At 38.6% G+C, this 15,014-nt stretch overlaps 1 protein-coding gene across 1 annotated transcript in view; it reads left to right on the top strand.

Moving 5' to 3' along the window:
* LOC133529569 (homeotic protein empty spiracles-like) overlaps positions 1-15,014 on the top strand; it is a 49,160-nt gene that overhangs the window by 14,875 nt on the left and 19,271 nt on the right. Inside the window, exon 2 of the mRNA XM_061867316.1 lies at positions 9,319-9,491. Coding sequence (XP_061723300.1) covers positions 9,319-9,491 — 173 coding nt within the window. The remainder of the gene's footprint in view (positions 1-9,318; positions 9,492-15,014) is intronic.

Raw genomic sequence — 15,014 nt, 5'->3', positions numbered from 1 at the left:
ATATTATGTTTAATTCATATATCTAGATTGCATGCAAGCGTGCAAATATATAGTCAATAAAATGACTAATAGAAATATTAAAAAGTTAACAAAATAGATATATCACAATTATATAACTAAATACAAAGTATTTAAATGTTATTGGTGATCAAGATACGCCTTTACGCTGTAAAAACAACGCTCTGAGAGCCAGCTTAGTTTGTTATACTACGTTCAAAGGCTTTTCCCTCTAGAATCAGACCAAGCTAAGCTGGCAGCGATTTTGATAGCCCAGCCTGTGTAAGTGTTAAGTCTTCTTCTTTACGTGCCATCTCCGTCCAGGAGGTCGGCGACCATACATATGTCTATTTTGTCTCTCTATCGTGCGAATTAGTCCATTTATGCTCTTCACTTTTAACCAGTCTCTTATATTTTTAGTCACAGTGTTAAGTAGACGTCATAAATTCATAGATGTTTGACGTTTAGGATAACACTTGCACAGTCTGGGCTATCAAAAACGCTACCAACATATCTTGGCTTGACTCTAGCAGCTTTAGTTCCTCCGTGATTATATGAAATAATGCACATATTAAAAACGTTTAACGTAAACCAATATGTTTTCTACTTAGTCATATTGTATAATATACTTGACTTGGTACATACTAGTTATGTACAGAATGTAGCATTAGTTTATGAGACTGCTAGTTTAACAGTCCAGACGCGGTTTATTTATTTAGTATAAATTTTATTTTGACACTTGGAGAGACTTTACACCTCCAAATTTTATTAGTATTAGTACTCTGACATTGGGGACCTTTTACATCTCCAGATTTAATGTGTTTTTAACCATAGAGACTATACATCTCTATTGTATTGTATTAATTATTTATTTTAAGATTATTATAATGTAATGTTTACCCAGGTATTGGCTGTTGTATTTATAAATGTTGTTATGTATTTTTCATGTCACTATATGATGTTACTATAAATGTTGTATTGACTTGTAAAAGAGTCCTTGAGGCCTACTTGCAGAATAAATTTTTGAATTTTTTTTGAATTTTTGAATAGTCATTCCTAAATTTAATTTGCTGTTTCCCTCATTATAAAACTCAACAGTACATAAACTGCCAAGGTCTAAGGAGGAAACGAAGGAAACTAATAGTAATTTGATATCATTAATTCGCTGTTACCGGCTATTAAGACACATTAGGAATAATCCTTAAGCGGTCATATAAGACTCGTATACCGGTATAATAAGGGATATAATAGCTATTTAACGACGTTTTAATAGGTAGGATTGTCACCGCAAATGCGCGTTTCGCGTGACGCGAATTTTGCCTTAATGACTTTTCACACTTTATAAAAGTTTCGTTTTTTATGTTAGAGGTATAAGTTAGTTTTATGCTGAGGTGAGAAATGTCATGGAAAAGTGGGTGTACTGTCAGCAACAAAAGTTATTTATTCATATATATAAAACAATAAATAAAAACAACTTAAAATTACAATTAATCTAAATACATAAAACTACACTAAACTAAAAAAAATCTAAAAAAGGCCCCTGCGGCAAAGTCCCGAAGATGCTGGCTGCGTTACCCCGCTGAACTGCCAGACCGATGCGTTGAGCGAGGTAACTGCCAGCTCTCCGGTCCCGCTGCGTCCCTGAGTCTCTTTGAAAGGTCTCCAAAGAGACTTAGAGCGCCTTGACCCCACGGACCCAGGGTCTCGACGCCGAACGGAACAAAACTGTATTATAGTTATAATGTATACAAAAATTATTACAGTGCTAATGTTTTTCGTTAAGATTTGAATCTTATATGTAAAGTTAAATTATATAATATTTGAGACAAGGAGCTAAAAACATATTATTATATTATTAAAACTTAAAATTTACACAAACAAACCGCTCCCCACCGTCCCGGGTGCAAAGGCGCCCATGATACTCGCAGCATTTCCACGCTGAATTACCATGGACAGCCTTTGCACTAGGAACGACTCGGAGCGGGGACCCTCCCCCTTTTGCCTGAGACGACGGCCTAGTTCGCGTATAAGACGTTTTGCGTCCGCTCCCCAGCAACCCGCCGTTTCCACAGCGAATGGAACGAATATGTAGCCTGGGCAAATAGGGGCATATTTTTGCCTCTTTAAAGCCGCTTGCGTTTCGGCTGCCGCTCCGGCCGTGCGCGAGGTACGGCTGATGTGGGAGGCGGCGAAGGTGCTGACGCACGTAGCGTCCCACACCAAGCACCGCCCCCGTTCCCATGGTATTAGGGTCAGGCCATCGGGTCGTTTGCCATCGGTGCGGCTAAGACCAGGGGGCTCAAGCACCGATGGGACACCAGCCGACCTAAGGGCCCTCTGGACAGTATCGTTGAGGGCATGGTGACGCGGGTGCCTACCTGCGCAACGACGGCAACTCAGTGCGTGGTGGCCGTCAGCACCCACCATGGAACCGCAGATGCAAAAGTGTGGTTGGCATACATCGCAGCCCAGGCGGAGAGCAACAGCCACGCGCAGTGAGTCACTGTCGAGTAAGGTGCCCAATTGGGGCGAAGGCAACGCGTGCAACCATGCCCCTGATTCTGGTTGCGACACTGCCAGAAGCCTTGCACGGTCAACTCCCGCGGCGCTCATAATGAGGTTGTCTAATGTAGCTTTTGAGAGAGTGTCGTCCCATGCACGCTGAATTTTTGGGTTCTCTGGCACAGTTGCTCCCGGGTTGATGCACAACCATGCCCTTAAGGCGTCCGCCACATGGGGTATGCACACTCTGTCGCCATTTTTTGGTACAATATTAGCAACAAGGTCTGCCACCCCATGGGCCGACGCCAGAAAGGCTGGCAGGCACACGTCTTTTATACGCCGCACGCCAATGCCACCGTGACGGACCGGAAGGGCTGCTTGTGTCCACTGGTTTTCGTTCATAAAGATGTTTACCAAAGACTCTATTGATAACTTTATAGCGGCATCGAAGCAATCGATGTCGTCAGGAAATAACCACACGGGGGCCGTACGCAGAAGATAGGTTACCTTAGGTACGGCAAAATATTTTTGTAATAGAACCAAAGCTACATGCGGATTGATGTCCTTGAGGCGTTCGCCAGCAAGCAGAAGGAGCTCTTTTCGCCTTAGCAGAGCCTCGGGTACTGCAGATGGAAATAAAGGGACTCCGAGTAAAGTAAAAGAGTTAGAGCTAAGTTCCCTTAGCCCAGGCAATACCGATGAGAAGGAGGGGAAGAAAGAAGATGACTCCAACCCGCACGCGAAAACTTCACATTTGGACGCATTAACTTCCAACCCCAGATCCTTAAGGCGCGGAAGCAAAATAAGCAAAGTCTCGCTTTACTTCTTCTGGTTTACCTCCAATGGTACCATCATCGAGGTACCAAATGTTGAGCGGGGACTTAAGCTCAGCGATTGCTTTTTGTATTGAGAGGCTAAAAGTGAGGGGACCCAACGGATCTCCTTGTTGAGCACCCACTTGAGACAAAATACGACTGGAACCATAGAAGAGGTTGGAAGGTAGGTGATAGACCTGGTGGAGGAAGGGGTAGAGAAATGGAATATTCTCACTTACCTCTTTTAATAAGACGTCCCTCTCAACAGAGTTAAAAGCGTTTTTTAGGTCTAGTTTGACTATCACACTACCTGCATTTTCTGAATCTAATGCAAAACTACGCACTGCATGTATCGCCGCTTCGCAACCCAAAGGTGTCCCAAAACCCACCTGAAGTGGTTGAAGGTAGGAAGCCATCTGCTCTCTTACCGCGCGGCATCCAAGCTTAGCGACGAGTCGTCGGAATGTGCACCCTACTGCTATTGGACGCACCCCTCCCTCTTTCTTCCTTAAAGCGCAAAGAGTAGCCCCATATAAATAAGGACAAACTTCGCCAAGTAACTTTCCGCTAAGTAAAAAATTACAAAGTTTGGTTAAGGACTCCAAAAGACGTACCCCGCTGTCTCCAGCCGAGCCAGATGTCAGCTCCTTCAAGAGGTCTGGCCGAATGCCATCCAACCCTGCTGCTGATCCACTGTGAAAGGAGTTTATTGCCCAAGCCACATCCTCAACTTTAACTGATAGGGTTGGGCAGTTCAGATCTGGCTCAGCTGGGAAACAGAGTGGACGAGACGGAGCCGGATGTTTTGATTGCAATGCTGTGAGAGTGTCAGGTCCTTGAGGAGCAATTGTGTCTTCGCTCAAAAGTATTCGGACAGCTCCCCTTAGATCGCCCTCATGGACTTTGGCTTCAATTAACTTAGTCAGTGACAGGGACTTGTGAGCCGCCGTACATTCAGCGGACGCTAAGTAAGAGAAAGCATCTATATTTGCCTTAACTTTCGCGGTAAGAGATCCTGCTTCAACTGATTCAGGAGTTCGTAATGCCCTATAGGAAAAAGATAGGAGAGCGTACCATTCGTTTACTCCATTAATTGTAATGCAATTATCAATGATATTACATAACTTACTAGCAGCGATACTCCTTGCCCCTTTTGGAATGTGGCGAAGAACTCTCACTGACCCCTTAAATGAGGGAAGTTGGTCCAGGCTACAGCTATTTGCTTGTGAAGTTGGAGCTGGTGGCGTGATATTAAAGCGAACAGAGGCATCGCCGGCGGGTTGCGTATGTATAAGGCGGGGAACATCTTTGTGTTTACGAGTAATATGCGCCTTAAGACCTCGGGACGTAAACACTCGCGATGAATCAAGACAGTGAGGGCACGACGACTCAGGCAGAGAACTCATTGCTGTTTAACACCAAAAAGTAGAAACATTGTAAATGAGATACTTATATACATTAACAAACACAAAACACAGTATAGGTTAGTATAACTAAACAATTTCACAATTAACGACTGACACGAAACTGCAGAGTCGATACTCTCTCGGTGCACCGTCGTGACCAGCGGCGGCAGCGAGGACTTTTGTTTCGGAACCGGAGCTCTGGGCAGGGACGGGCGTCAAAAGAGGCCTTAAGGCAGGCGTGAGGAGGCAAAATATAAATATAAATCACTTATAAACAAGAAGTTGTATCGATGTTATTGATATTTTTTTACACTGACATTCTTGTCATGTCAACCGAGGTGTGCATCGGCGCTCCTTTTTGGGCTATGCCTGCGAACTGCGGCCTTCGTGAAAAGATACTATCCGCTGTACGATGACTATAAATTTCTTGATATATTGTACCAGAGGATTTGTAAATATAATTGCACTATAATATTTTTGTGGAAAGAATTGATTTTAGTGCTTTGTTTACCGGTTGCTATGTTATAAATTAAATTAAAGTTAAATTGTGTTATGATCTGCCGGTGTTGGATGATATGGGAGGCAAAAGAGCTGTAAGGAAAGTGCTCAATAATGCAACACAAAATTAAAAATACGTAGTCGTAAGTTAGTTACGAAAATTAACATAGTTTTTAGGTTTTAGTTTTAGTTTTTATTTTGCCGCTTTTTTCTACTGACGGAAATAGTTTAGCAGACTATAGTTCTGCTAGCTGTACATACAGTAGAACGATGGCCACAAAAAGGCTTCATACGTCAGTCTAGTGCTCGGTGGAGCAGGGAACACACAATGTTTAAAAAAAGAACGCTAACCAGCTCATTATCTACTATGCAATCTTAGTCAGCTCATCAAATATCGATTAACTTCATATAAACAATTGTGCATTATGACATTTAAATGTCAAATGTAAACGGCTTATTTCTATAGGTATATATTTTTCTCATATTATTCTAGTAAATCATACAATAATAAAAACATACGTCAATATTCATAATTAATATCAATAATTTTCAGAAATTGTAACTTACCTGCATCAGATATTAAAATATTCTTGAATTTTTTATTATGAGTGTACTTAAACTTTACGAAGAGTTTTGACCTATTTTTATCAATTTACCAGCGAATTTATGTAATTTAGTAGTATTTTCTGTCATTATAGTATTGTATTGCATAGTAGTAAATATAAAATGCCAAGTAGTTATTAATGTAATCCGCTCATTATGCAACTGCTAAACGAGATAATATCTCAATTTTACGATACAACAACGCAATTGATATCAATTTAAAATGTTAAAATATAACCAGTTCAGCAAGACCTCTCTGTACTCAGTTAAGGGTCACTTGCACCATCCGGGGTTAGCCACTAACGCAGTTAACCGTTAACACACGGTGAAACTGTACTGGTAACTCCGGGTTTAACCGGTTACAGATCGTGTCATTCACGAAGACGAATGCCTTGACACGTAATGTCAAGTTATTAAAGGGTAGATTTGACATATCTGCGCGTCGTCGCGGATGACACGGACTATAACTGCGAGTTAGTAGCTAGCCCCGGAAGGCGCTAGTAGCCCTTAGAGTCTCATGAAGCTTAGCATGAAGGCATGAATATTTACGACAGTATTAGACAAATGGAGGCAAATAATGCTCGGCCTTGTGTAAAAATTATCTGTTGTATTTTGAATTATTAATTTGATTATTTTTATTTATTTGATTATTGTGGAATATTATTGTTATGTATTATTTATTCTAATTTTTAATTATTGATAATTTCATTGTAATTACTTTTTGTATACGAGTAGGTGCTAATATAGTCTAAGGAATTGTAACTAACATTTTTCTTTATGGGCTCCCGGCCCGAAATAAACGAATATTTAATTTAATTAGTACGTTTAAAATATTTTGTATGTAACAATTTTACTCGCTTTAATTTATTTGTATTACAATTACTACTTAGTAATGAAAACTAAAACAAGACAGAATACGCTGTATTTGTGTTTTGTACAACAAAGAGTATAAACTCGTACATAAATAATACACATAAGACATGATGTTACTTGAATGTTCATGTCAACTTTCATGTTATTTCAGAATATCGTTTTAAAATAAGAGTGTAACTTATTGTATGGGGCGGCTGCCTAGCCTGTCTTGTGACTCTTAAGAGTTAAGGTGTAGAAATATCTCATTATAGTGGCCGTGTGTACAATTATAATGTCATTAGTTAAAATGTCAGGACGTCGCTACGAGGTCATATCATGCGGAACGCATACAAACTACAGCCCACACAAGTCTTACACCCCACCCCAATGAAAAACCAACTCTATCCCTTTGAAATACGACTTACAATAGCTTGTTTACTTTTATTAAATTTACACATATTAAGATATGATATTGTGATGACATTTAATAGCGCATAATTGCCGGCCGGGCCGCAAAGTGATTGCTTTCCTTAATGCCTGCAATCGGTACAAAGTCCGTGTTAGCGATACTGGAGTGCCATTCGAAATTCAAAGATATGATCTTAATTCGACTTTGATATGATGTTACACAATGATTCGAAATAAAGGAAAAATGGAATTCCTTTTTTTCTCGTGCAGTACTCGAACTCGCGACTTTGGGACACCAGCCCATCGCGCTGCCAACTGAGCTACCGATGCTTACCCGTTGACAGTAAATGTTTTCTACCATATCCTTCATATGCGTCTTAGGGAGGCGTCCAGCGACATCTACCTCAAGAGCATTACACTTATTAAACGGCTACTGGAGTTGAAAGTCATATTGGAAATTCTCCAGTAGGTAACGATGCACACACACCCCATAATAAATTAATTGTGTATTGAGCAGACGCAAACGATACCACACAGCTTAGAAATAAATGGTATTACTCTTTTTGCCTCTCGCTTGCTCTAACATTCAATTCGTTTATTTTAGGTTATTAAAACCCATACCATATCATTAGTTCATTATTATAAGTGCTTATGAGATATTTTAGTAATGTCAAATCAAAATTACATTTTCAAAGTCCGTATGCCACTTGTTTTCAGTAGATAATTGTAAAGTTCGAGGAATGTCAGCTTTTGTTGGGCTTTATTTATTTGGGTATTTAGGGGCCCTTTAGGATTTGTGTGTAGGTTTTTTCATTTATTTGTGCGTATTCTCCTGTTTGTGTAATGCTAATTTCGTTTGTTCACTGGATTTGTCTGAAAACTTTCATTGTTTTGAATGACAAGACCTATGTTGATTGTAAATATTAATTTAAATAATTAATTTGTATTTTTGAAATTTACTTGACTTCAGCTTGTACAGTTAGCGACTGAAGTGGGGTGGTATATTTAAAATAAAATAAAAAATATCATAGAACATTATTATACAAATTGACTAAGTCCCACAGTAAGCTCAATAAGGCTTGTGTTGAGGGTACTTAGACAACGATATATATAAATACTTAAATACATAGAAAACACCCATGACTCAGGAACAAATATCCATGCTCATCACACGAATAAATGCCCTTACCAGGATTTGAACCCGGAACCATCGGCTTCGTAGGCAGGGTCACTACCCACTAGGCCAAACTGGTCGTCGAAATATTTGTAGGTATTATGTGTAATCTACTTTCGGTGCGACTTAGTCTACTAACTGTTGAACGCTGATGCTGACTATTCTTATTGTGTCATATCTACGCGCCAATTTATTACCTATGTATTTAAGTTTCTTTATGACATGTGGGTACTGAGAATTAATGATTGTTAAAAGTATTAAAACGTACAGTTCAGCCACGATAACAGCCGCAGAGTTTCAGATTTAGACTAACTCAAAGCTAAACTTAGGTACTTATTTGCCAAATACATTCCATTCATTTTAGCAAATCATGTTTTAACCAACGTTTACTAATACCAGCATTGGCACGCCCACAATTTGTAATACACTGGTTTGCTTAATGCTTAATGTAGTCTTTCATTAGGCCATACATCACAAACCACTCAAAGCTAAATCACTAACCACTCAAAGCTAAAAGTTATATGTGCCTGTTCGAGTACTTTCATATAAAATGGTTTACCAAATATATCACACTAGATGGCGCTGCGTGAAGAGCGACGATTTCTACATCGCGCTAACGAATTTTTTATTGGAATTGTATCACGGTTGGGGATTAATTTTATTTATTTTGATAAATTAGCTACTTCTAATTGGCACGCTTCCTATTTATAATAAAACACTGGTTTGTTTAATGTAATCTTTAATAACAATAGGTTATATCACTAACTAGTCATCGCTAAACGTCCTAAGTTGTTGTTACAATGTCTTTGCTTGAGCAATATCGAAGTACATTTTCTTGAAATGCCTAGTATTCTGTACCTACCTACTTGCTGTGATATTAAAAACACTAGACCTACACCATTGAAACGAAGGTCTGTACTCCTATACTAAAATACAGAAAACAAAGAAAAATAATGCAACTCAGTCGTAGTGCCATGACTCAACGCTAGTGTTTTCCTCTCTCGAAAGAAGCTCGAATACGTTATTGATATTATTTACTAACACATTTTTTTATTGTCTCCAGGTCCAGACATCCCTGGGTTCCTGCTACAGCCGTTCCGCAAACCTAAACGCATCAGAACAGCCTTCAGCCCCTCACAACTCCTCAAGCTCGAGCATGCCTTCGAGAAGAACCACTACGTAGTCGGAGCTGAAAGGAAACAGCTAGCACAAGCACTCAGCCTTACAGAGACTCAGGTATGTACCTAGACTTATTAGACAGACTTGAAACCCTTACAACTGCTCAAACTAGAACATGCTATCGGGAAGAACCACTACGTAGTTGGAGCTGAGAGAAAACAATAAGCACAATCACTCAGCCTTACAGAGACTCAGGTTTGTAGAAGCTTAACCTCTTGTCTGTGTACGATACCGATACTGACCGAATCTTTAGTCGTGTTTTCACATTTTTTCGAGAACGATTCTTTTGCTCTTTACAGCACAAGCGAAGTATGAACCCACGACTTTTATTCACGACACACATTGAAAGGTTAATACAACCATCAGCCTGTCATAACTCCGCATGCCTCCTAGAAGAACCATGGAGCTGAGAAGAAACAGATATTCAGATACGTTCTTACACAGAATTATGACCATCACAAGTTGGACCACGCGGGTTAACTGTGTTCGTAATTCCTTGAAGTAGAGGAAGTGTGTTCGAAGATTAGCAGAAGTGGACAGATGGATAGCGGAGGCGTGGGCTGCATTTGGTGCCCACTAACAAATACCGTGTGGCAAAATAGCCCTGGGTCATTCTATAAAAATCTCATTCCCCGGCTCCATTCAGCAGTTAAATATGAATGTAGACAGAACTTGGCACGATCTATACAGTCACCAAAAATGAGATGCTAATAAAGCGGCATCTCCTGGGAATTTGCGAACAGATACAGCCAGGGGAATGAGATTGCTGTGATTACTCCTCTACGTCTCAAAGTCATCGAAAGTATGTCGATGATGCTAGCTATATGACAGTGGATAAAGAAGAAACCAATGTTGCCAAACGCCGGAGACGCTTTTACCCTAAAGGCGTTTTTAAATGCTTAATCTAATATTCATATTTGTGTTTCACGCATCATGTAACATTACGGCTACTGATATACGCCATTCAAGTTCGCTGTGATGCCTATGATATGCAAGCCAGAAAAACCTGAATACATTTGATAAATTCAAACGTTTGTATTCCAGTATAGGAGGTATTTACGCGTAAGCAATAATTTCTTAAATGTTTTTCTATTAACTAGAATTCAACAGGTGATTTCAAGGATATTAATTTTTACTGTCGTCTTTCACGGTCAATCATAATCATAAAACACGTATCTATTTATTTTATACCTAACTATTGTCTAGAAATCGCCTCGTTGGTATGCATAAAATTAGCACGCTCTTTAAGTAAATCGATAAATATAATCATTGACATACGCATTGGTAATTAAATAATAGTTAGCAATAAATACCAATTACTGTTTTATCATATAACTGTGCACTTGGGTGGATAATATAGTTTAATAGTCATGACATAAAATTACATTATAACCAGGTGCAGCAATGTTTTGTTTATGAACCCGCGACACAAAAAGAGGTGTGTTATAAGACTTATAAGTTTAACGCCATGTGGCATTGTAGCTCTCTAACAGAGGGACGGATGCGGTTTTTTTACATGAAAGCGAATTTCCTTGCGGTGGTTCTTCGCTGTTTGATAAATATCAATCCAGCTCTTTTCTAAAATGATGAAATGCATTTTTATGTGCGTAGGGTTTTTTTTATTTTTTTTATATTTTTTTTTTATATTATAGGACATTATTACACAAATTGACTAAGTCCCACAGTAAGCTCAATAAGGCTTGTATTGAGGGTACTTAGACAACGATATATATAATATATAAATATTTATAAATACTTAAATACATAGAAAACACCCATGACTCAGGAACAAATATCCATGCTCATCACACGAATAAATGCCCTTACCAGGATTTGAACCCGGGACCATCAGCTTCGTAGGCAGGGTCACTACCCACTAGGCCAAACCGGTCGTCGAAAATTTCGGTTTTGAAAATTTAAATTTAATAGTTATTTGATTCGTTTTCGCAATCCGCTCATCTTTGTCACACTCGTTAAGAACTATCTTGTATTTACATTGTAAGCTTCAACAATAATTTAAATAGGTCTGTTACTGACTCATTATTTTTAACAAACCATTTCTTTTTACATAAAACGTAAAGTAATTTTTGCTTTAAAAAAATACATATGTAGAAACTATTATTATTTATTCTGTAACTTACCCATCCGTTTCTAATGAAGTTATTATTAGGCCTGTGAAAATGTCAAGAGAAAAATAAATGAAGAGCAGACTAAAACAATAGCGTAAGGTTATAAATAATGCAGGACAAGTAGATCGACAGATACCACGGCAATTACTACATCCACGACGGCCATTTTACAGATGCTTTAATGAAGAGTACTAGATCTAGTGTCAAGATACGGAGGCTCTCAAACTAACTACCTATCGTTAATTTTTTTAGTGTCCAAATGTTACTTAAGAGGGCTAGAGGGACCGGGGTACGTCCTTAAACTACGTTCAAGAGGTATGGGCATTGTGAATTTCATCTCGCTTTGTCTGGTAGGGCACAGCACAGCGGATGTCATTCCAGATCTAGAGCAGAGCCCAACTGGGGAAGTACCTCCACCTTACAGAAAACTGCAGCCAAATAACACTAGACTCATAGTGTTGTGTTCCTGCCGGTGAGTAAGGTTGCCCGAGCTCAACGAGGTTGCGGAGTGTTAGGGTCGAAAACGCGCATGTAACTCCTCTGGAGTTGCAGGCGTACATAGGCTACGGAGACTGCTTACCATAAGGCGGGCCGTATGCTTGTTAGCCACCGACGTATTATAAAAAATATTTAGAATTTTAGTTGAGTCTAAAAAAGAAATAAAATGCTAAGCTAGTTCAATCAGACAGCAGGGTATGAATTTTAGCTTGGAATAAGGGTTCTTATATTACTAGATAACCCTAATAAAATGCCCCAGGAAAGGGCATTATCGATGTTAATATTATGGCATTGCGAGCCGCCCGATCTCGTTATAGAGGCTTCGCATTCAAATTGAAAAAGGTTTCTAATGTGTATTTATATTTTATTGAATGGTCGTTGTATATCATTCTATATTGATTTTAGCCTATTTGTAAATAGGCATTTATATTACCCGCTAGAAAAACGCCAATGAGCTAACCTTTTTACGACATCGCAATTATGCTTTATTTGACTTGAAAACGTGCAAAACAGCCTCAAGTCTACAGCTAGGGGAAATTGCTATAATGACATAATAATGTATAATTATAGCAAATGCATACCAATTAGTGGCCCGGGCAGCTCGGCTGTAATGGGCTAAATAATATTGATATAATTTATTATAATTTACAAGTTACAACCTTTTACATGCCACGTATTTCTCAAGTTATTTAACCGGCTATAATAACTATTGTTTTTCAGTAGTTAAGTGCCTTTCATTTAATTAAAAATAATATTGTAGTACTAGAGCCACGGTAGTTTAATTTGGCAAATTGCTTACCGATTGCCTGATTTTTAAGTTAGGTTAAGGTTATAGCTATATTATAAGATCAAATACTAACCCACTACCAACCCAGTTGTATGTTCTCTTTGAAATAAAAGTTTGTTCAATACACCAACAAAATGAACAATTTATTCCACGTTAGTGACATCCACGGATGTGACATGTAAAACAATGCATGTAAGTAATCCAAAATAAACATGTAGATAAAATAAGCTTATTCCTTTAAATTAGTGATTATTTTATATAAAACTATGAGTGAATATGTATTATATTACGAAATACTTTTAATCGTTAAAAAAAAATGATTTTCGAAAGAAGCGGAATGCGTCTTTTTTCTGTGTATAACTTGAATGAGTGGTCAATTGTCGGTGACATCCATGGATGTGACTATATGAACAATAACGAGAGTAACACAAACGTCGAATTCTAGTAAAAACATAAACACGGTTAGTTAGCCAGTTCCTTTAAATGAGTGATTAAATGTAAAAAGCCGACGGCAGTGAAACCAGGGCGCATGGAGCCACACCCGATTGGCCAAAGAGCTCATTATCGTACGGCGTGCAGAAAAATCACGATTACAAATAATGAGTGTTACTTAAACGATTAGCAAAAAAATATTAACATACCCCGATCTGAAACCTGATTGTACAGCTACAGCATGAAACAACTAATTGTACATCAAAACAGCATTAGGATGTGTAAATCAGATCCTTTTGAAGTGTTTAACCCTTTAACAGGTCTGACTGAAAAAAAATCTTCAATTCCGTTATATGGTAATTCAGTGAGACCGTTGCCCTATAAAGGGCAGACGGTTAACATTATTCATAATATGGATTTTTATATATATAATTTACTATGTAACTTCATTTTGGCACTGATTACCAGCTTTGACACTTTAAACTGTCATTGTCTTGTATAAATATGACCTTAAGAGAGTAAGAGCATAATGATATCTCGTTCAAACTAAAATGCCGTTTTATCCGAAGACCTTAGCCCACAGACAACACTGCTAGATATTCTGTAGATTGGTAGGTTTGTGTTCACGACGGAGAGTAAGGCTGACAGAACCACCCTACCATGAAAAGTAAGACTGACATTCGAAAGATCACGTCAAAGTAGTCGGTAGCGGCTCTGCCAACCAATCAGGAGATCCCGGGTTCGAATCCCGGTAAGTTTATTTATTTGTGTGTATATCATGAATTTTTGTTCCTGAGTTATGGGTGTTTTCTATTACTTATTTATATCGTCGTCTAGTACCCACAGCAAAGCAAGGCCATAAGGCTGTTGAGCTTACTGTGGGGCTAGCTCGATTTGTGTAAGATTTTCCCATAATATGTATTTGCTTTATTTATTTAAAATGATTTGCAAATGTCACTTACGGTTGTTATGTTATGTACCGACAAGTAGCTCCGGAGGATGCACAGTGAAGGCCTTCCAAGAAATTAGCTAATTAGCTATGAAAACCTAATATTAATTTAATAGGGCTAATTAAACATCGATTTCATTTCAGCGCTCAATAATGATATAAGTTACGATGCGCGTGCGTTGCGAACGCTACGCGCCTAATGATCGGTAATTAAATCATTTTTTCCCGATTCTCGGGCAATTAACGCCGCTGATACACTTAGCGTTGCGCGTACTTACGTTCCAATCACTTGCAGAAAATAATGCCATTAGTTAGTTAAAAATGTTAAAATTAGTAGTAGTGGTAAAACACTATTGTACAGAAAGAAACATAAAACAGGACAGAACATACATCATTTGTACAAAGGCGAACTTATCCCTTTCAGGTTAGTTACATTACATTTACAGTACATTTATAGTAATAGCTAATGGGTCAGAATTATTTTGTTTCTGAGCACCTTACGATTTGCTTTTGTCTTTAGAAAGGAAAAAAACATGAGAAACCATATTTTGGAAAGAGAAAATAAGACAACGGCTATAATTTAGTCAATAGCTAGTAGACTCGTTACGTTACATTGATCTATTAAAAAAAAGCTCAGGTTGATTCGTTCCCAACTTGCCATCAGTCCAATATCTCAGATCGCACTGGTTCGCGCGAGCTCTCGACTCGCGTACAAGCGCTCGGTATTAACACTTCCGATTCTATATATTCACACTCGACAGGGAGAAATCGAAGCAAGGTTAGCG

Source organism: Cydia pomonella, chromosome 21, assembly GCF_033807575.1.
Source record: "Cydia pomonella isolate Wapato2018A chromosome 21, ilCydPomo1, whole genome shotgun sequence".
NCBI classification, from domain to species: domain Eukaryota; kingdom Metazoa; phylum Arthropoda; class Insecta; order Lepidoptera; family Tortricidae; genus Cydia; species Cydia pomonella.
The sequence above is the reverse complement of the archived record's forward strand: the minus strand, read 5'-3'. Positions and strand labels throughout refer to the sequence as shown.